The sequence below is a fragment of the Salmo salar genome, chromosome 07, assembly GCF_965601325.2.
Source record: "Salmo salar chromosome 07, fSalSal1, whole genome shotgun sequence".
In the NCBI taxonomy this organism is placed as follows: domain Eukaryota; kingdom Metazoa; phylum Chordata; class Actinopteri; order Salmoniformes; family Salmonidae; genus Salmo; species Salmo salar.
Genome location: NC_138297.1, coordinates 17,552,210 through 17,572,710, shown reverse-complemented (window position 1 = coordinate 17,572,710; position 20,501 = coordinate 17,552,210). Strand labels below are relative to the sequence as shown.

Sequence of the window (20,501 nt, the reverse complement as noted above, 5' to 3'; positions counted from 1 at the left end):
TAACATGTATTGACACATGTAAATGAGATTTCTGTATTTCATTTTCAATACATTTGCAAAAATGTCTACATTTTCACTTTGTCATTATGGGGTATTGTGTGTAGATTGCTAAAATGTTTTTATATTTAATCTATTTTAAATTCAGGCTGTATAACAACAAAATGTTGAATAAGTGAAGGGGTATGAATACTTACTTAAGGCACTGTAGAAATATATATATGTATATTTAGTTTGGGGTCCCCATGGAGGTTGGGGTGTCACGCCCTGATCTCTTTCACCTGTCCTTGTGATTGTCTCCACCCCCTCCAGGTGTCGCTCATTTTCCCCGGTGTATTTATCCCTGTGTTTCCTGTCTCTCTGTGCCAGTTCGTCTTGTATGTTCAAGCCAACCAGCATGTTTTTACTGTGTTCCTGTTTTTTATATTCTCTTTTTGTTTGTCATCCCGGATTTGACCCTTGTCTGTTTCTGGACTCTGTACCCGCCTGCCTGACCATTCTGCCTGCCTTGACCTCGAGCCTGCCTACCAGTCTGTACCTCCTGGACCTTTTGCCTGTCCACGACCATTCTCTTGCCATTTTCGACCATTCTCTTGGATTATAATAAATATCAAAGACTCAAACCATCTGCCTCCCGTGTCCACATCTGGGTCTCGCCTTGTGCCCTTATACGGGAGCCCCCAGATAGTATATGAACATGTCATAAGCAATGTCAAAATGCAGGAAATTAGCTTCAATGGTTGACATTGGGCACGAAAAACAGTCCAACACCTCCTCTTTCTCAATTTTCAAATAGAAATGGGGTGTGCCTTTGGTGATTCATTGATGTGTCATTCCGGTCATGGTGTAGCTAGTTTGTTAGCTAAGCTAGCCAATTGTAGCTAGCCAGTAACTCCTCCAGTATGTGTTGACGCATATCATATTCATCCATTTGTTTTGTTTTAAGCATTAAAGGACTTGGTATGATCGTGCATTGATCAGTTATAGAGTTTAAGCCGTTATCTTTGCGTTTTTGCGCAAAGTCAACCTTTAAAGTAACTGTGCAGTGTTTCCAGATATCTAAGAAATATTGCCTATAATTAATTACGATACATATGAAATAGTTTTCCTTCCAAATGTGTTTATTAAGCATGTTAAAAAGCAGCTTTTCTGTGTTGGAAGGGTGTGGGTGGACCCCAACAACAGAATGGTGTGGCCTTATACCAGTCATTAAAACTATTAATGTGAGTAGACCACTGATTAGCTAGCTCATCCTCCTCAGGAGGATTACATCATCCTCTATTAGGAAATAGCAAGGATTTTTGTTTAGGATGGATCAACAACATTATTTGTGTATAAGTTAGCAGAATATTAACTTTTAAAAGTGAGATTTTCACTGGACAGTTACTTTAAAACTCTCAGCCTCATGTCGAAATGTGAAGGGTAGCAGGAAAATGAATTTAAAACTGTAACATTTTCTCTCATCCTCATGGAAAAATTTGAAAATAGTATGAGATGAGCTATAAAACAGAAACAAAAAAATCTGTGACCCATGGCAAAATGTGTAGAAAATAGAAATGCATGTAATTAGCTTTAAAACAGCGACATTTCCTCTGACTCATGACAAAATGTGTGGAATAGCATTACAAAACTGCATTTTTTCTCTCTGCCCTAAGGCAAAATGTCTTGAAATGCAGGAAGTTCACTGTTTTCCCCAAAATAAATCTGTTTTGAGGGTGGCCTTCCACTTATTCTTCCACTTATACTGTTTTCAAAATACCCATTCAGATACTCCTCAAAATACCCATCCATATACCCCTCAAAATACTCCTCAAGAGAGGCATAATAAGTAATGTCAAACTGAGTAGAATTGCAGGAAATACATTATTAAACATTTTAAAAATTCAGGTGGAGGACTCCTAAACCACAAAGTCGCATTGTGATTTATCAGCTCTTGTTCTAAATTTTGCACACACCGTCATCCTGGATACTTATAGGGCAGCCGGGTGTGGGGAAGCAGGGGGGCGTCATGCTGGCCACACACACACATACTTACAGTTAAACAGACACACAATCACACACATTTGGGTGGAGGAGTCTAGAATGAGTCGACCGCACACGCACACACAAACACACACTGGTAATGACCAGCGGTACCACAAGTTGTGTCTCCATAGCTCTGTGATAATTAAGGTAATCAGTGCTGCCTATCTAGTCTCTGCCCCTGTTGACAGACTCCCGGGCGGGCCTAGCAGGGCCACATTCAGCCCCGTCAGTTGAGATCTATCAGCACGGCTCTACGTTAGGTTATTTGTAGTGGCCCCGAAATAGAAATAATTAAGACATGGACGGGAAAAGAGGAAAAGTGAAAACGTGTCAGACCACGCATACACTCCATGCAAGGCCCTTACACCCCCTCCTCCATCTCCCTCTGTCCTTCCCTCCCTCATTCACTGTCTTCCCTTTGTTTCATACTCCTCTGTGTGTATGGACAGAGTGTGTGGGTGGTTGGAGGTCGCAATCCAATGCTGAAATTAGGCGAGACGAGGTAGTCAGGTTTTCCAGTTGGCCACACACACAGCATAGACATCCATCTGATCTGATGCTATCACTCACTGTGCCTGTCTGTCTGTCCGTCTGTCTTCTCAAAGTACTGACCAGGTGATGGCTTATGTGTAAGTCTAAGATGGAGAACTCTACAAGTGATTGATAGAGCTCAATGATTCATGTCCCTCAGAACACTATTATCATATAGTAAGTATCCTATAGTAAAGATAACACAGGAAAACCCAATAGCCTACAATTGTTCAGAGTACTGTATTATGTCAAGATGAAGATGTCCTTTCTAATGTCTTCCCTCTGTGAAATATAAGATATGTAGATAAGGTTGTCTTTTTTATATAAAGAAAACATGACATCTTTACCAATCTTATCTCGATAAGCACAAACAGATGAAAGCCAGTCTGAACCAGTTGGAACTAGTGTAAACAATGAACTGTAGCATCCCATCCCCAATGATGGCCTAATCATTACCTCATCTTTCTTCCTTAGTCCAGAGGAAGGTGGAGGGTGAGGGGTGATGGTGGTGGAGTGGTGTGTGTGCGTGTGTGTGTATGAGTGTGTACATACGCGTGCATGTTGGTGCGTGTATGTGCAATTATCAAAAGTCCTGAACCGCCTAAAAGCTTTGACCCCAAGTTCAGCCATGCCGAGGCCGGGCATGAGATATATGAGATATAATTGTCACGTCTGAAGTCCCATAGTCTCCCACACACCCCCCTTCATCCTACTCCAATATAAACCCACCCCAACCGCATGCCTACAAATACCCTTAACACCAGCAGTCTGCAGAGAAGTCAGAAGCCAACAACCCAGAGGAACTAATTCATTTGCACCAACTATCGTCACAGAACAGATAAGTCTTAAGGTGAGTACATCTTTGGTTGCACTCTTTCGTTGACACTGTGGAAAATCTTTACATGCGTTTTTTTCACGAGAACGTTTTTGTGTGGTATCAGAATTTGAGCTACTTCAGTATATTTTGATTGCGTTATTTATTTCGCATCTCATCAAGTCAACAAAAGAACGACGCTCATCATCTAATGAACTGATGAATGTCTAAAATAGAATATTTTCTGTCTACCATACAGATGCTTTACTCAAGGTGTGTGTTTGCTGTCCTGGGACTTTACCTGATGTTTGGAGACTTGTCTGCCTTCCTGCTGCCTGATAGGCTGAGACAGAAACGGGTAAGAAAATTACACATGCTCAGTGGATTTTCTTAAACAGTTTAAACATGGATAGTGGCAGAAAATATCCTTCATCTTGGAAATACCTTGATGCCATTCTTGTATTGCTTTCATAGATAGTTGCCCTTTGTGTGGGACTGGTGTATCTACTTCAATGAAAATAAGTTTTCAAATAAATAGATTGGTCATTTTATACGAACTGCATTGTCATATGCTGCTTGTCTGAAACTAACCTCCCCCTCCATGTCCACAGGACGTCAATTGGCTGGACCAAGATTTCTTCCCACACCTGTCTGAGCTCTCTGACCTCGCCAACCTTTCGCCACCCGAAGACGCCGGGGAGATGACCCGGGATTGGGAAGAACGTCGTTTCCAGTCTGCCTCCTTCCTCGCCCCTCTGGAACGCATATCCACCCCCGTGGAACACATCCCCACCCCCGTGGAACGCATCTCTGCCCATCATCACAACCACCACCGTCGCAAACCCAAGGACAAGAGGTGAGAGAATGGGGCAGTGGGCGATGATGTAACAACGTTGAGACAAGGAGTAGCCGCTGATGTAATAGTGTAACGTTGTAGTAACATTGTTGCGCTATATTACAGTGCTGTGTACTTGCATCACCTCAGGTACCAAACAAACAAGTCCAGTCTCAGTTATTTAAGATCTTTCTCTTCCCGTCACTCCAGGAGGAAGGCAACAGTTCCTCTGGATTCTATTGGAAGTGGCCTTATGTCCAACCAGCGTAGCAGAAAGGTGAGAACACAGAACAAGGAGGGATAGACTGACCATCTGTTTATTGGGATGTTTGTCCAGAATGTGAACCAGCTAATGTGTATCTGTTTGTCTTGCAGGATGAACCAGAAGGCTGAATGGAGGAGCAACAAACAGCTTCCAACCCCTTCAGTCTCATCCAATGCTCGCTTTACTGTCTTACATTCAATCCAAATAGTTGGTTGTTTTGTAACGATGCACTCCCACAAATATGTTATAACTATTTATTTCTATTTAAGACGCTGTACTTGTGTACTAACCTGCTTAGATGTTTGGGTCTCATCCCCCTCTAGTGGTTCTGTAAGTATGTACAATGACAAACACATCAAGTGTGCCTAACTTCAATAAAATGCATTCCTTACAATATATTAATCTACTTTACATATATTGGAAAGATAAGATACAACACAGGTGCTCCCCCAAAAAAAGAAACATTTTTATTTTTCAAGCTACAGTTAAAGAAAAACAATATCAGATGCCGAAAATATAGCATTTGCTTGGCTCTTTTCCCCTCTCTTTTCACTTTCACATATGTACAGTCATCGAAGAACAGGGTATATACAGAGAATCGAAGGGAAAGGTGGTGGCGAGAGTACATTTGCTTTTTGGGGACTAAACATGACTCTCCCACCAACAAAAACAGGTAAAACCTACCAACATAAAATAAACTGCCACGAGTCCACGACTCCGATATCAACTGATTTTTCTGTACACTACAAACAGTCAACTTTGTTTTTCGAATGAGAAGATCATGAGGGGAAGGGATTTGTATGCTATTCTGATTAGGGAGCAATGTCAACCAGCATTTTCTGAAAAGTTAACCAAAAAACAATAACATGGGAAAAAAAAAAAAAACGTTTTACAACCATTCATGCAAAAAAGATGTTAGAGCCACTTCGACAAGGTAAAGCGACAATTCTCCAACTTTTCCCACCGCGACAGTTCACAACAATGACATTCCCAAACCAGAAGTATCTTGATGAAAAACAATATACACACAAAATGTAAATAAAAACAAAACAAGCATTGTAGATTGAATTTGAAGGCTGTAGCCATGTCAAACCGTAACCAAAAGGGCAGTCATAGGACACCACTGTCATGCTGAGGGAACTCAAAGTAATCAAGCTGTGCTGTAGCAGATGTCTGTTGACAAAAAACAGAAAGGGTGAATAAAGTAACAAATACTTCTGGATATGGGCTGCATCAAAAAAACTCTATGGCACAGCCCTCAGTTTATGAGTTACAGGCTCTTAGTTGCTGAAACTATGAAACTAAAGAAATGAACTTTCCAATGAAAAATAACACCTCAAAGGGGTGTTTGGTTTGGGCTCGCCTTTTAAAACGTGCACTCTTGTAGCACCAACTGACTTTGCATATGTCAATGGGATAGATTCAACATTTCAGATTTGATCTGGTATTTGTTAGAATCTGAAAACATCCAATGAGAGACATCTCATAGGGGCTTAACACTCTGATAAGCAGGTACTGAGTGTTACATTAGACAAAGAAATTCATAAACAATCGCAAATCGAAAGCTTACATGAGAAAAAAGTAGCTACAAAAGGAATCAAATAAAACGAGAGCTGCCCTTCTAACACTAAAAAGAGAAACTTAAGGACAAAAATAAACAGGAGTATCCGTTTTCTTTTCAGAGAAAGAAGGGGGTTGTGCCTGTGTCATGGTGTAGCAGTCGCATTGCATTGATTACCGGTTGCAGAGGGTCTCACAATAGTTCATGTACCATTATAAAATACTAGCTTTTTTTCCTTGAACGTTGACAGACAGAAAAGTTGTCCATCAATGTCCTAAATAAATAATTCTCTATAACTTGTCATGCACCTTATGCTATGACCTTAACATGAAAACCAGGAGATGGATATCTGTTTTGGAGTCTAACATTTCAATGAAAAAAAATCTCAATTTAGTAAGAATACTGAGCAAGAAAAGCGTATCTATTTGTATGTTACAGATAATAAAGAGATCTCCCCCCCAATGTCTTCCTGTTTTAGCCCAATTTTCACAGAGGCAGAACGTGACAAAAAACCTACATGAATAAGTGAGGATAGTGATTGTCAAAAAAGAACACCTAAAAAACTAACGATACAGTTGCTGTCCAGGTGAGGGTTAACAATCAGCTGCAGGCATCGCAGAAAAGAACTTGGATGTTGTAGTGGAACACAGAAAATAGGGTAGATTGAAAAGGGATATAGGAGGGATATAGTCCCTCCCACCCCCTCTCTCTTTAGGGATCTTTCTTTTGCCCCGACCGTCGAGTGTCCCTGCACTTGTGGCAGTAAAAGATGTCAGGGACGTTGGACTTCTTGATCTTGGCGCACGACAGATGGACCCACACGCCGCACTGGTTGCACTCGATCATGGGTCGCCCCGCAAACGGCTTGCCACAGTAACAGGTGATTAAGTCCCAAGAGTCGTCACCTGTGTGAGGAAGGAGGGAGAGGGAAAAGAGGTAAGAGGGGGCATATCATAGCGGGACAAATAGCGTTGGGTTCAGTGGGCACCTAACGGGGGCAAACGTTTTCAAAGAGCAGAGGCGCTTCATCAACTGTTTTGTTTGTTGAGGTTTTATTTTATGGGCCCTTAATTACTTAGAAACTACATGAAAACAGAGTAATTACATCGTTATTATCCATTAAATATTTATTGGTTACATGGTGACTCAAGTTCCAGAAAGTACCAATTGTTACAAAGTAGTTTCTCATTAAATACAAAGTTTCCCCTGACGTGATTTCTTATTCTACATGTCAGAGAGGCATGCTTGTCCTACATAACATATTTTTATCTGAAGCACACAAAACATTGTGTCCTGCTCAACACACCCCAGGTATGAGCCTCTGGTTTAGAACTCCGCGCCAGGCAGAGACACGCAGCTTATTACCAGCCAACACTGCAGCCATAGACTGACACTGAAGTGATGCATCTTGAGTGAGATTACTGCACTCACGTTTACAACTTGAAAGATATTTGCGCTTCCTTGTCCACGGCGTGGTCAGTATGAAATCACTTACCCGACTCCACCATGATGTCCTCATCAGCGATCCAGGTCTCGCCTTCGCTCGAGCTCATTTCTGCCTCCCGGTTGGACTCCTCCACTTGAATCTTAGCCAGCCCCTGCATTCCTGATGAGGAGACCCCGTGCCCTGTCAGGTCATCTCGGACCAGGCGCTCCCCAGGATGGGCATGGCCCGTCTCTGAGTCTGTCTCACTTTGGGTGGCCGAGCTCTTAAGCTTTTTGAGGGCTTTGGCCTGCTTGGGGTTTTTGCTGCGCTTGATACGGGCCCTCTTCTCCCCGCCGCTACTCCCGCTTTCGCCGCCAATGGCAGAACCCATCGACAACTTTTTTAGCTTTTTGTCCTTCTTGCGCTCTGCCTTGCTGCCTGCCTGGCTGTCGTACAGGGAGTCTTTCAGGCGCATCTTGTCCAGCAGGGAGCTGTCGGAGTGCATGCGGCGCATACTCTTGCCCTTGTTGGCGCGGGCCTTGCGGACAAACGTGTGGATGGTGTGCAGGTCGTTGCCGCCGTCTCCCCAGCTGGCCCCCAAGGAGCTGCCGCCGCCTCCTTCACCACCACCCCCGCTTTCCCCTGACGCCCCTGAGCTGTGCGGAGAGCTGGAGGACGCTGGCGACCATGGACCTTCCTACACAGCCACAGGTGTAGCAGAAGAACAATAAAGAAAACAGTACAGGACAAACAATACTTCATGCATAGGGTCATAAATGTTATTTAAAATGTGGTAAGTTCTCAAACCCTATTAAAGACACACAAACACACACCATCAATAATGGGGTAACTTGGTGACCTGGTGTGCCTAGTTATCCTACCTCTTTAGGATTGGGGATATAGCCTGCATATGCCAAGACAAAGTTGCAGAACTTGTTAAAGTCTTCTACGGTCCTCTTTCTCCTCTCTGGAGGCTAAAGAGATAAAAACAATGGCATTCACACAAATTAACCAAGCTAATAAGTCATGCATACAACACCAAAAAAATTGTGAACAGGATCAGAAGGGGGGATTAAAGTAAACGTCACATCAGAAGTCTATTTACCAGAGTATCCGTTTTGCACTTCAATAACGAATCTGTGTGGAAGAAAATAATATTACTATACTATAATCTGTTCAGATTTGTAAACAAAGTCATTACGTAAAAAAACAAAAGCTTCATTATCTCCACTAATCCATCGGCAGTTAAGTATTGTTAGCTGCTAGCTTGCAGTTGGTCTGTTTTTGTTCGGCCTTGGGATGTATCTATTCTAGAGAATATAGCGATAACTAGCTAACATTAGCAATGAAACAACTGAACCAGGCAATGGTTCAAAACGCAAAGTATGCAACCTAACGTAGCTGGGGGCATTTATTTTCTAAAAGTAGCAAACTAGCTAAATTGATGTCTAGCCTCGTGCTGCAACGTCAGTCAGCAAGGATAACGTATTGCCTTTTTAGCTAGCTAGCGTTTAGTTGTCTAAAAATGAGTGAATACCTGCGCTGCTCAAAAACTAGCCAGCTACCGCCAACAACATTGTCGTGATAGTTTCTACTAACGGGTGACGCAAAGTGAAGACCGTTTAAGTTATCCATGGTCGGCTATGTTGGCTAACAGTAGTTAGTTAACAAACGTGAAACATGCATTGTGAGCCTACATTAGCTCACGGCTGCGATGGCGTGGGGAGCCTCCCGAATTTTGAACATGGCTAGGTAGCTAACAGCATCTGGCTAACTAGTTACAGTAGCTTGTTAACCAACGAGCACTGTTTGTTAGCTAACTAATGTTAGCTATTCAAGACATGTTAACGTTAGCTTGCTGGCAAAGCAACAGACATTATGGCTCCATTTGGTTAGCACAAACTTCTAGTTAGCTAGCCAGCGGTTATAACATACCATTAGCTACCAATGACATGGTTAGTTAGCAAACATGAGCTAACTAGGTACAGTAGCCTATATATAGTTATCGTTACTGCATAAAAAATATAACTATGTGTATAGAACTATGCAAGCTAATTGACGTTCTCGACTGTTAGTAGAGATGTAACACACTTCGCTAACTAGTAAACTGCCAGGTAATGTTAACGTTGGATAGCGTTAGTTTGCTAGCCAACTAGCATGGCGATTGAACAACCAACAGTTGCTTCACTGAAGGAGGATTTCTAACAAAACCGAGAATGTCTGCCAACTAGCAATGAACTCAATATACATTTACTATGTGAACTGACACTTTTAAACGTACCTTGGTGTTCAGACATTATTTCAAGCATTGTCGCCTCAGCAACAAGGCCCGTGATGGTAGCTACCAGGTAGCTAATAGCGTCTGTGCTTTTCTCCTGACTTGACTACTGACTGTGCGGGAGAAGCCCTAGCCAAGAACGGAGTAGTCAACACCACTCTTCGAAGACAAGCGAATTTATTTGAGTTTTTTGGCTTGTGTTCTGGATAGTTTAGCCGACAAGGTACCGGGCTAACCAACAGAAAATGCAACAATAATTCCGATTAGCCCGTTTAACAAGATAACTAGCTAGCTAGCTAATTGCTAATTTCTTCGTCACAGCAGCTATTGCATACATAATCCTGGCAATCAAACTACTTTAGTAAACTAACGAGCTAAGTCACCGGAGAAAAACTGCAGCAGGTGCATCCATTGTATAGGACAAAAGCATTCAGGTAACATATTTTTTAGATGAAGTTGACGTTGTTCCATAACACGAGCAACAATCGACAAGAGTTTAACAAAATATACGTCTACTCCGTGTAGCCCCTTGCGCGCCTCCTCGAGCCATCAGCGATGTCAACTGATTGCAGAAGCCCCTTGTGGTTGCCACAACGCAGTGACAGCTCTGCGCTTTGCTGGGTAGTGTAGTTTAATGTGTGTGTATTCTTCTTAATGAGAACGGACGATAAATCTTTAAAACTACACTACCCATGTGCCATTGCACCTACCTGAGGTTTATTTGTATCTAACTCAGTGGTCTGTTAGGCAAACATGTAAAAATGGTTTATTGCACCAAACACAACCACCACACTATCCAATTTCAGAAAGACCACCGTGTCGTTTAACTCAGATTGTAATGCCTGTTCTCCGAGCATTATCTGCAAGAAAATGTGGTCAAATAGAATTCTAAACTTTTGACAGTTAACAATGACCCTTACTGAATCAATTTCAATGTCAGAAAACATGCGCAAAGAAAAACAAATTGTCTGCATCTACCATAAGAACCTTCATTAGGCCCCTGCAGTGACCATCCGAGGGGTATATATAAAGTAGTATCAACGAGTTAACTTAGATACGTATTTTTGGTTGTTGAGTCAGTTAGATTATGCGCATTTCAAGGTTATCTTTCAGGCAGGCTTGTATAAATCATGTAAGAATCTAGTTTAATTTACTACATTAATGATGTCATGACCAAAATATAGACACGAACGGCATCATGCTCAGGCGCAAGCGCAAAAGGTGATACAAACCGGATGCTTATGGAGCATTGAGTTTGCCCTGGCACGAGCTGCGTGATTCGTAAATGGAATACAATCGTACAACTTCATTATTCTCCTAAACGCAAACTTCGGTGTTCCATCTATGTCCAGCTGACAAACGCTTGTCATGAGAATTGTCGTCAGATTTGTAGGGCAGCATCAATATTTGAAGGCGGATGAAGAGGAATCACACGTAATAACCGACACTCTTGCTACAACGTTAGCTAACTATCTGGGCAGCTAGGAAGCTGTTTAGCCTATAACGTTAATATGTTGTTGGAAGTTTTGCAAGGAACAGAAGCGGGAGGATTCATTTTGATACAAGGTAAATATACTTGCTGGTGGTAAACTCGTCATTGTTTTCAGAACCACAGACATTAGCTAATTAACTTGATTTTCTTCTCTTTTTTTGCCTTTGCGTTACTTTGATAGATTCTGTGAATTACTGTGGTCGACACCTCCTGAAAAGCTGCATCAATACAGCACTTAAACGGTAAATAACTTACCCATGACATGAACATTTTCGCAGTTATCTAGTTAGTATTCATATAGTTTGTTGTGCGCTAATGTCATACCAATATATTGTGTTCAGGGAAGAAGTGGTCCATGTATTGGGGTTTGAAGTTAGTCAAGAGGAACTCAATGATGGACTGGACAGAACATCTGCACAGAGGTGACTATAAACAAATAAGAAACTCCCTTTTAGATGGGAGTCAAAACTACTAGCAGATTTCTTGAGATCAAGCGTTAACTTGCTCATGTTTTCCCCGATTTTGAATATAGGCTGCACTTTCACAATGCCTACTCTGACCCTCTCGGCTGGACCGGTAACTCACCGTTTACGGTCCACCAGTTTACCCTAGAGGACATCGGCACGCTTCTCAAACAAACACCTCAGGCCAAAGCAGTGACACTTGTCATTGACTCTCTGTCATGGATTTTGAGGCATCACGACCCTGCTGCTATCTGCCAGAAACTTCAGGCTCTCAAAAAAGGTTTGTCATGGTATTTATAAACACTGTCTTTCTGACTTGACCAGCTCCATTTTATTTCAACGCTGCAGAAAGAGGATAGCTAAGTTTCTCCAATTGCATCAATATTGATGCCATGTTGTACATTGAAGTCAGTGAAATTGTTAGGCTCCAGTTCAGGCTCCAGTTCAGGCTCCACTTTATTCACTCGTCTTTAGGTGGAGTTGTGAGAGCAGTAATTGGTCTGCTGCACTCAGACCTGCATCAGCGAGGCACTGTTGGAAGCATATGCCACTTGGCTACCTCAGTCATCACTGTGGCCCCAGGGACCAGAGGACTAGGAGCTGTCGCCAAAATAACAAGACGCACCAAGTCGGGCAAGCTCATGCAAGATGTAAGAACAGTGGAGCATGGAGTGCTGCTGGTTTGAATTGAAGAATTTAACTGTCTTAGCCATTTTCTGCTGATTGAAGTGTTGTGTGTCTGTTAACAGGAGGAGATCTTCAGCATCAATGAGGACCTGACAGTTACAATACAGAGCAAACGCAGTCATCCTGGAAGCACACCGATGAATACAGACGAATCTGAGGTAGCACACCTGTATTGATTCCTGACATGCACAATGTGAGAATGATAAGGAAAAAGCCAATGGTATTGTATGATTCTCTTGTTTTCCCCAGGTGGATCCAACAGCCCACCTGACCTTTAACCTGCGCCTGTCTGATACACAGAGAGAGGCCAAAGAAAAACTGCCGCTTCCCTTCGTCTTCAGTAAAGAGAAGTGAGATTTTGTTTTCTGCCATGCCTTTTCTACCCATGCTGTCTTGCTACTGTCTGAGGTGTTTATCGAACTCTCCCTATTTGTCTTCTTCCAGGAAGTCAGCACTTCTGCACCCGGGCACCGGTTCAGGACGGATCCTATATGAGCCTGATGCCAATGATGATTATGACCAGGAGGATCCTGATGATGACCTTGATGTCTAGAGGACAGGCTACTAGCCATGTAGAGCACAGTGTCCTGCTCCTTGCAGTTAATGCCACTTTTGGACATTTACATGCCAGAAACCACAATAATAGCCTGGGTTCCTGCCTGAGATATTTATTTTACTTTCCCAGAGGAGATTTAAATAAAAGTTTAAAAAAATAACAGGCTTACCGAATGGCAGTTTTTGCATTGGAGGAAGTTTATTAGGGTGGAGTCTGTAAGTATAGGAGATATATTGCTTGTTACAACAATCAATTCAGGAAGACTGAATGACGCTGAGATCAGATGCCTACAGCCTACGACAGGTCTCTGTTTAAATAAAGGCTACTGTTTGCAGTTTGTCTGTATATTTTCTAACAATTTAGTTATTCTTTTGTAATGAAAATTCCTATTCTATCACATTTGTAATGCCTGAAATTGACACCTTTTTGTATAGAATGCTTGCAGTTTCTACTGCAAACCACTGGTGTGTGAGCTTGAGTCTGTGGCCCTATTGTTCGGTTCTACGCATGTCTAGTCAGACCCAACACATTAGCCACATGAAATCACATAGACTTATGAATAATAATAATAAAATTGTTCTTATAGTTTGTTGCTAATTGTAGGCCTTTAAAGGAGCAACTGAGTTCTTGTGATGGCCCTCAAGGACGCAATTGTATACCAACTTAATAATGGTCAATAAAAGCTTGGCACTGGTCTACTCTCTTAAAACAATCAACATCACTGGCATGGAATAGTCAGCAATGAATATACATGAATACAACTTAAATAGCTTGGCTTGACTTCTACGTCATCATCAGTGATGATAATATAAAACAACACAATGCTTATTGGGGTGGCAGGTAGCCTAGTGGTTAGAGCGTTGGGCCAGTAACAGAAAGGTTGTTGGATTGAGTCCCCGAGCTGCCAAAGTGAACATTTATCGTTCTGCCCCTGAACAAGGCAGTTAACCCAGTAGGGTGTCATTGTAAATAAGAATTTGTTCTTAACTGACTTGCCTAGTTAAATAAAGGTAAATTAAAAATCATTATCTGTGTATTTCACCATGTTTATTCAGGGTAATAATTGCAGGTGAATAGTGGGGAACTGCCACTGAGGATAAGGCAGGAAAAACTTGCATTAGTTTACTGGGTGAGGTTGAAAGGGAGTTCAGAAGGACATCCAGCAGTCACTGCAACTGAGGAATGCTGGGAGCAAGGAATGGGTAAGCAGAGGGTGTACAGGTGGACAATTGCCCAGAAGGTGGTAGAATATGGACTCGGGGAGAGAGAGATAGTGTGATAATTGCATTGGGAAGCGTTCCTCTGTGGCTGCTTCCAAAACCAATTGTAGATGTGGTTATGAATGGGGTGAGGATGTGAGACGGTGTGTGGAGAGATATATAGATAATCGGTATAATACATTTTTAAGGATATTTATTGCTTCAAATGATCCAGTCAGTGGTAGGGTGGGGGGCAGGGGTGTATATCCCAGATTTCAATGTTAGTGTATGTAAGCGGTTAACTGATTATGTGTCGGTGTATGCGGCCGAGTTTATGGCCATGATTATAGGTTTGAGATGGGTGGAGGAGGTGAAACCACGGAAGACAGGCAGGTTGGATATGGGAGACTTGTTTGCTTAGCATTTGATTTTGATTTGTTAGTGGAGATGATGTTGCTGTTAATGGGACTGGAGAGGATGGGAGTGGTGGTAAGCTTTTGCTGGGTTCCCGCCCATGTGGGTGTGGAGGGTAATGAGATGACCGATTAAAAAAAAGATGTATTTCACCTTTATTTAACCAGGTAGGCAAGTTGAGAACAAGTTCTCATTTACAATTGCGACCTGGCCAAGATAAAGCAAAGCAGGTCGAAAGTATACAACAACACAGAGTTACAAATGGAGTAAAACAAACATACAGTCAATAATACAGTAGAAAAATAAGTCTATATACAATGTGAGCAAATGAGGTGAGATAAGGGAGGTAAAGGCAAAAAGGCCATGGTGGCAAAGTAAATACAATATAGCAAGTAAAGCACTGGAATGGTAGATTTGTAGTAGAAGAAAGTGCAAAGTAGAAATATAAATAATGGGGTGCAAAGGAGCAAAATAAATAAGTAAATAAATACAGTAGGGGAAGAAGTAGTTGTTTGGGCTAAATTATAGATGGGCTATGTACAGGTGCAGTGATCTGTGAGCTGCTCTGACAGCTGGTGCTTAAAGCTAGTGAGGGAGATAAGTGTTTCCAGTTTCAGAGATTTTTGTAGTTCGTTCCAGTCATTGGCAGCAGAGAACTGGAAGGAGAGACGGCCAAAGGAGGAATTGGCTTTGGGGGTGACCAGAGAGATATACCTGCTGGAGCGCGTGCTACAGGTGGGTGCTGCTATGGTGACCAGTGAGCGGAGATAAGGGGGGATTGTTTTTTTTTCACCACTGATGTGGTGGCTAAGAATGCTGCGAGGAGAGGGGGTAGATATTCAGAACCCACTGGGCCGCAGAGAAGTCCTTAATCCAGGCAAAAGGGCTTGATCTATGGCTAAGGGAGTGGGATATTAGTAGTAAGGGGAGGCAATTTTTTTCACATATACTGGTCAGTAAAGGAAGAAGTGGAGAGTATAGGATACAGGAAGTTGTGTAGAGTAGACTACGGTTTGGGCACACAGGTTTGAATGCCACGTTGTTGATAATAGGGAGACATGAAACCGATCTGTGATGACTGTTTAGTGGAGGAAACGGTGGCACATGTGTCGATATTTTGTGAACTGTATGATGTAGATAGGGAGAGATTGTGTGAAAGGGTTAGAGAGGCTGGACGGGGTTGGGGTTTGCATGGTGTAGTGGGGGGAATAAAGGGGAGGGAAGGGGTGTCTAAGGTTCTATTTCACTTTCCTAAGTGGAACAGGACTAATGAAGAGAATTTAATGTAGGTAGGCCGCAACACGCCGCATACTCCAGTACAGTAGGTGGCGGTGTTTGCACCTTAAAAGTTGTGATCCACCAACCCAACCCAATACTTTTTTTGTTTTTTTGTTATTGCATTATACAAACATTATACAAAACAACAGAGATATCACACATAACCAAAACAAATTTTTAGAGACACAAATAAAGTATATTACCCTATAGACAAGTTACATTTTGACAAATACTGTACACACTTCTTTGATAATTTGGTATTTATATATTTTAGGGATGTTATATAATAGTGTAAATCAATTAGAAAAATATTGGAACTTTTTTTTTTATCCCATGAACTTTTTTTATGAATGACATTTTTTCCCAATAAAATCAAGAAATTCAAAATCCAATCAAATTGTATTGATCACATACCAATATTTAGCAGATGTCATTGCAGGTGTAGCGAAATGCTTGTGTTCCTAGCTCCAACAGTGCAGTAGTATCTAACAATTCACAGCAATACACACAAATCTAAAAGTAAAATAATGTATTTAAGAAAGAAAGAAAGAAATATTAGATTGAGCAATGTTGGGGTGGCATTGACTAAAATCCAGTAAAATAGAATACAGTATATACAGTTGAAGTCAGAAGTTTACATACACTTATGTTGGAGTCATTTAAAACTCGTTTTTCAATCACTCCACAAATTTATTGTTAACAAACTATAGTTTTGGCAAGTCGGTTAGGACATCTACTTTGTGCATGACACAAGTAATTTTTCCAACAATTGTTTACAGACGGATTATTTCACTTATAATTCACTGTATCACAATTCCAGTGGGTCAGAAGTTTACATACACTAAGCTGACAGTGACTTTAAACAGCTTGGAAAATTCCAGAAAATGATGTCATGGCTTTAGAAGCTTCTGATAGGCTAATTGACATAATTTGAGTCAATTGGAGGTGTACCTGTGGATGTATTTCAAGGCCTACTTTCAAACTCCGTGCCTCTTTGCTTGACATCAGGGGAAAATCAAAAAATTGTAGACCTCCACACGTCTAGTTCATCCTTGGGAGCAATTTCCAAATGCCTGAAAGTACCACGTTCATCTGTACAAACAATAGTACGCAAGTATAAACACCATGGACCACACAGCTGTCATACCGCTCAGGAAGGAGATGCGTTCTGTCTCCTAGAGATGAACGTACTTTGGTGCGAAAAGTGCAAATCAATCCCAGAACAACAGCAATGGACCTTGTGAAGATGCTGGAGGAAACAGGTACAAAAGTATCTATTTCCACAGTAAAACGAGTCCTATATCGACATAACCTGAAAGGCTGCTCAGCAAGGAAGAAGCCACTGCTCCAAAACCACCATAAAAAAGCCAGACTATGGTTTAGAACTGCACATGAGGACAAAGATTGTACTTTTTGGAGAAATGTCCTCTGGTCTGATGAAACAAAAATAGAACTGTTTAGCTATAATGACCATTGTTATGTTTGGAGGAAAAAGGGGGAGGCTTGCAAGCCCAAGAACACCATCCCAACCGTGAAGCACGGGAGTGGCAGCATCATGTTGTGGAGGTGCTTTGTTGCAGGAGGGACTGGTGCACTTCACAAAATAGACAGCATCATGAAGAAGGAAAATGATGTGGATATATTGAAGTAATATCTCAAGACATCAGTCAGGAAGTTAAACCTTGGTCGCAAATGGGTCTTCCAAATGGACAATGACCCCAAGCATACTTCCAAAATTGTAACAAAATGGCTTAAGGACAACAAAATCAAGGTATTGGAGAGGCCATCACAAAGCCCTGACCTCAATCCCATAGAAAACTTGTGGGCAGAACTGAAAAAGCGTGTGCGAGCAAGGAGGCCTACAAACCTGACTCAGTTACACCAGCTCTGTCAGGAGGAATAGGCCAAAATTCACCTGACTTATTGTGGGAAGCTTGTGGAAGGCTACCCAAAATGTTTGACCCGAGTTAAACAATTTAAAGGCAATGCTACCAAATACTAATTGAGTGTATGTAAACTTCTGACCCCCTGGGAATGTGATGAAAGACATAAAAGCTGAAATAAATAATTCTCTCTACCATGATTCTGACATTTCACATTCTTAAAATCAATCAAATGTATTTATAAAGCCCTTCTTACATCAGCTGATGTCACAAAGTGCTGTACAGAAACCCAGCCTAAAACTCCAAACAGCAAGCAATGCAGGTGTAGAAGCACGGTGGCCAGGAAAAACTCCCTAGAACGGCCAGAACCTAGGAAGAAACCTAGGGAGGAACCAGGCTATGAGGGGTGGCCAGTCCTCTTCTGGCTGTGCCGGGTGGAGATTATAACAGAACAAGGCCAAGATGTTCAAATGTTCATAGATGACCAGCAGGGTCAAATAATAATAATCACAGTGGTTGTCGAGGGTGCAACAGGTCAGCACCTCAGGAGTAAATGTCAGTTGGCTTTTCTTAGCTCATCTCTACCGCTCCTGCTGTCTCTAGAGAGTTGACAACAGCAGGTCTGGGACAGGTAGCACGTCCGGTGAACAGGTCAGGGTTCCATAGCCGCAGGCAGAACAGTTGAAACTGGAGCGGCAGCACGGCCAGGTGGACTGGGGACAGCAAGGAGTCATCAGGCCAGGTAGTCCTGAGGCACGGTCCTAGGGCTCAGGTCCTCCTCCTCCTCCTCCTCCTCCTCCTCCTCCTCCTCCTCCTCCGAAAGAAAGAAAGAAAGAAAGAAAGGAAGGAAGAAAGAAAGAAAGAAAGAAAGAAAGAAAGAGAGAAAGAAATACAGAAAAAGAGAGAGAGAGAATTAGAGAGAGAATACTTAAATTCACACAGGACACCGGATAAGACAGGAGAAATACTCCAGATATAACAGACTGACCCTAGCCCCCCCCCCCAACACATAAACTACTGGAGGCTTAGACAGGAGGGGTCGGGAGACACGGTGGCCCTATCCGACGATACTCCCGGACAGGGCCAAACAGGCAGGATATAACCCCACCCACTTTGCCAAAGCACAGCCCCCACACCACTAGAGGGATTTCTTCAACCACCAACTTACCATCCTGAGACAAGGCCGTGTATAGCCCACAAAGATCTCCACCACGGCACAACCCAAGGAGGGGGTGATCCTAACTGACCTAAAACAGGGGATTAAATGTCAGGAATTGTGAAAAACTGAGTTTAAATGTATTTGGCTAAGGTGTATGTAAACTTCTGACTTCAATTGTATATACAGTGAGGGAAAAAAGTATTTCATCCCCTGCTGATTTTGTACATTTGCCCACTGACAAAGAAATGATCAGTCTATAATTTTAATTGTAGGTTTATTTGAACAGTGAGAGACAGAATAACAACAACAAAAATCCAGAAAAACGCATGTCAAAAAATGTTATAAAATGATTTGCATTTTAATGAGGGAAATAAGTATTTGACCCCCTCTCAATCAGAAAGATTTCTGGCTCCCAGGTGTCTTTTATACATGTAACGAGCTGAGATTAGGAGCACACTCTTAAAGGGAGTGCTCCTAATCTCAGTTTGTTACCTGTATAAAAGACACCTGTCCACAGAAGCAATCAATCAATCAGATTCCAAACTCTCCACCATGGCCAAGACCAAAGAGCTCTCCAAGGATGTCAGGGACAAGATTGTAGACCTACACAAGGCTGGAATGGGCTACAAGACCATCGCCAAGCAGCTTGGTGAGAAGGTGACAACATTTGGTGCGATTATTCGCAAATGGAAGAAACACAAAATAACTGTCAATCTCCCTCGGCCTGGGGCTCCATGCAAGATCTCACCTCGTGGAGTTGCAATGATCATGAGAACGGTGAGGAATCAGCCCAGAACTACACGGAGGATCTTGTCAATGATCTCAAGGCAGCTGGGACCATAGTCACCAAGAAAACAATTGGTAACACACTATGCCATGAAGGACTGAAATCCCGCAGCGCCCGCAAGGTCCCCTGCTCAAGAAAGCACATATACATGCCCGTCTGAAGTTTGCCAATGAACATCTGAATGATTCAGAGGACAACTGGGCGAAAGTGTTGTGGTCAGATGAGACCAAAATGGAGCTCTTTGGCATCAACTCAACTCGCCGTGTTTGGAGGAGGAGGAATGCTGCCTATGACCCCAAGAACACCATCCCCACCATCAAACATGGAGGTGGAAATATTATGCTTTGGGGGTGTTTTTCTGCTAAGGGGACAGGACAACTTCACCGCATCAAAGGTACGATGGACGGGCCATGTGCCGTCAAATCTTGGGTGAGAACCTCCTTCCCTCAGCCAGGGCATTGAAAATGGGTTGTGGATGGGTATTCCAGCATGACAATGACCCAAAACACACGGCCAAGGCAACAAAGGAGTGGCTCAAGAAGAAGCACATTAAGGTCCTGGAGTGGCCTAGCCAGTCTCCAGACCTTAATCCCATAGAAAATCTGTGGAGGGAGCTGAAGGTTCGAGTTGCCAAACGTCAGCCTCGAAACCTTAATGATTTGGAGAAGATCTGCAAAGAGGAGTGGGACAAAATCCCTCCTGAGATGTGTGCAAACCTGGTGGCCAACTGCAAGAAACGTCTGACCTCTGTGATTGCCAACAAGGGTTTTGCCACCAAGTACTAAGTCATGTTTTGCAGAGGAGTCTACTTATTTCCCTCATTAAAATCATTTCATAACATTTTTGACAT

General features: G+C 42.4%; 3 protein-coding genes across 3 annotated transcripts; 2 read left to right on the top strand and 1 right to left on the bottom strand.

Moving 5' to 3' along the window:
- Positions 1–3,250: 3,250 nt before the first annotated feature.
- LOC145879999 (uncharacterized) lies at positions 3,251–4,863 on the top strand. Its single transcript, XM_082977394.1, has 5 exons — positions 3,251–3,403; positions 3,627–3,725; positions 3,979–4,223; positions 4,413–4,479; positions 4,578–4,863. Exons 2-5 carry the CDS (start codon positions 3,627–3,629, stop codon positions 4,593–4,595), a joined length of 429 nt encoding a protein of 142 aa, XP_082833520.1. The 5' UTR covers positions 3,251–3,403; the 3' UTR covers positions 4,596–4,863.
- A 49-nt stretch (positions 4,864–4,912) lies between these two features.
- Positions 4,913–10,303, bottom strand: phf23b (PHD finger protein 23b). Its single transcript, XM_014206759.3, has 5 exons — positions 9,736–10,303; positions 8,560–8,591; positions 8,336–8,428; positions 7,524–8,151; positions 4,913–6,933 (listed from the first exon to the last, which is right to left on the bottom strand). Exons 1-5 carry the CDS (start codon positions 9,761–9,763, stop codon positions 6,740–6,742), a joined length of 975 nt encoding a protein of 324 aa, XP_014062234.1. The 5' UTR covers positions 9,764–10,303; the 3' UTR covers positions 4,913–6,739.
- A 665-nt stretch (positions 10,304–10,968) lies between these two features.
- Positions 10,969–13,626, top strand: elp5 (elongator acetyltransferase complex subunit 5). Its single transcript, NM_001140528.1, is given in 8 exon segments — positions 10,969–11,298; positions 11,406–11,466; positions 11,566–11,646; positions 11,757–11,968; positions 12,163–12,338; positions 12,438–12,533; positions 12,625–12,725; positions 12,820–13,626. Coding segments are annotated over 8 exon segments (891 nt in total). The 5' UTR covers positions 10,969–11,243; the 3' UTR covers positions 12,929–13,626.
- The last annotated feature ends 6,875 nt before the right edge of the window (positions 13,627–20,501 follow it).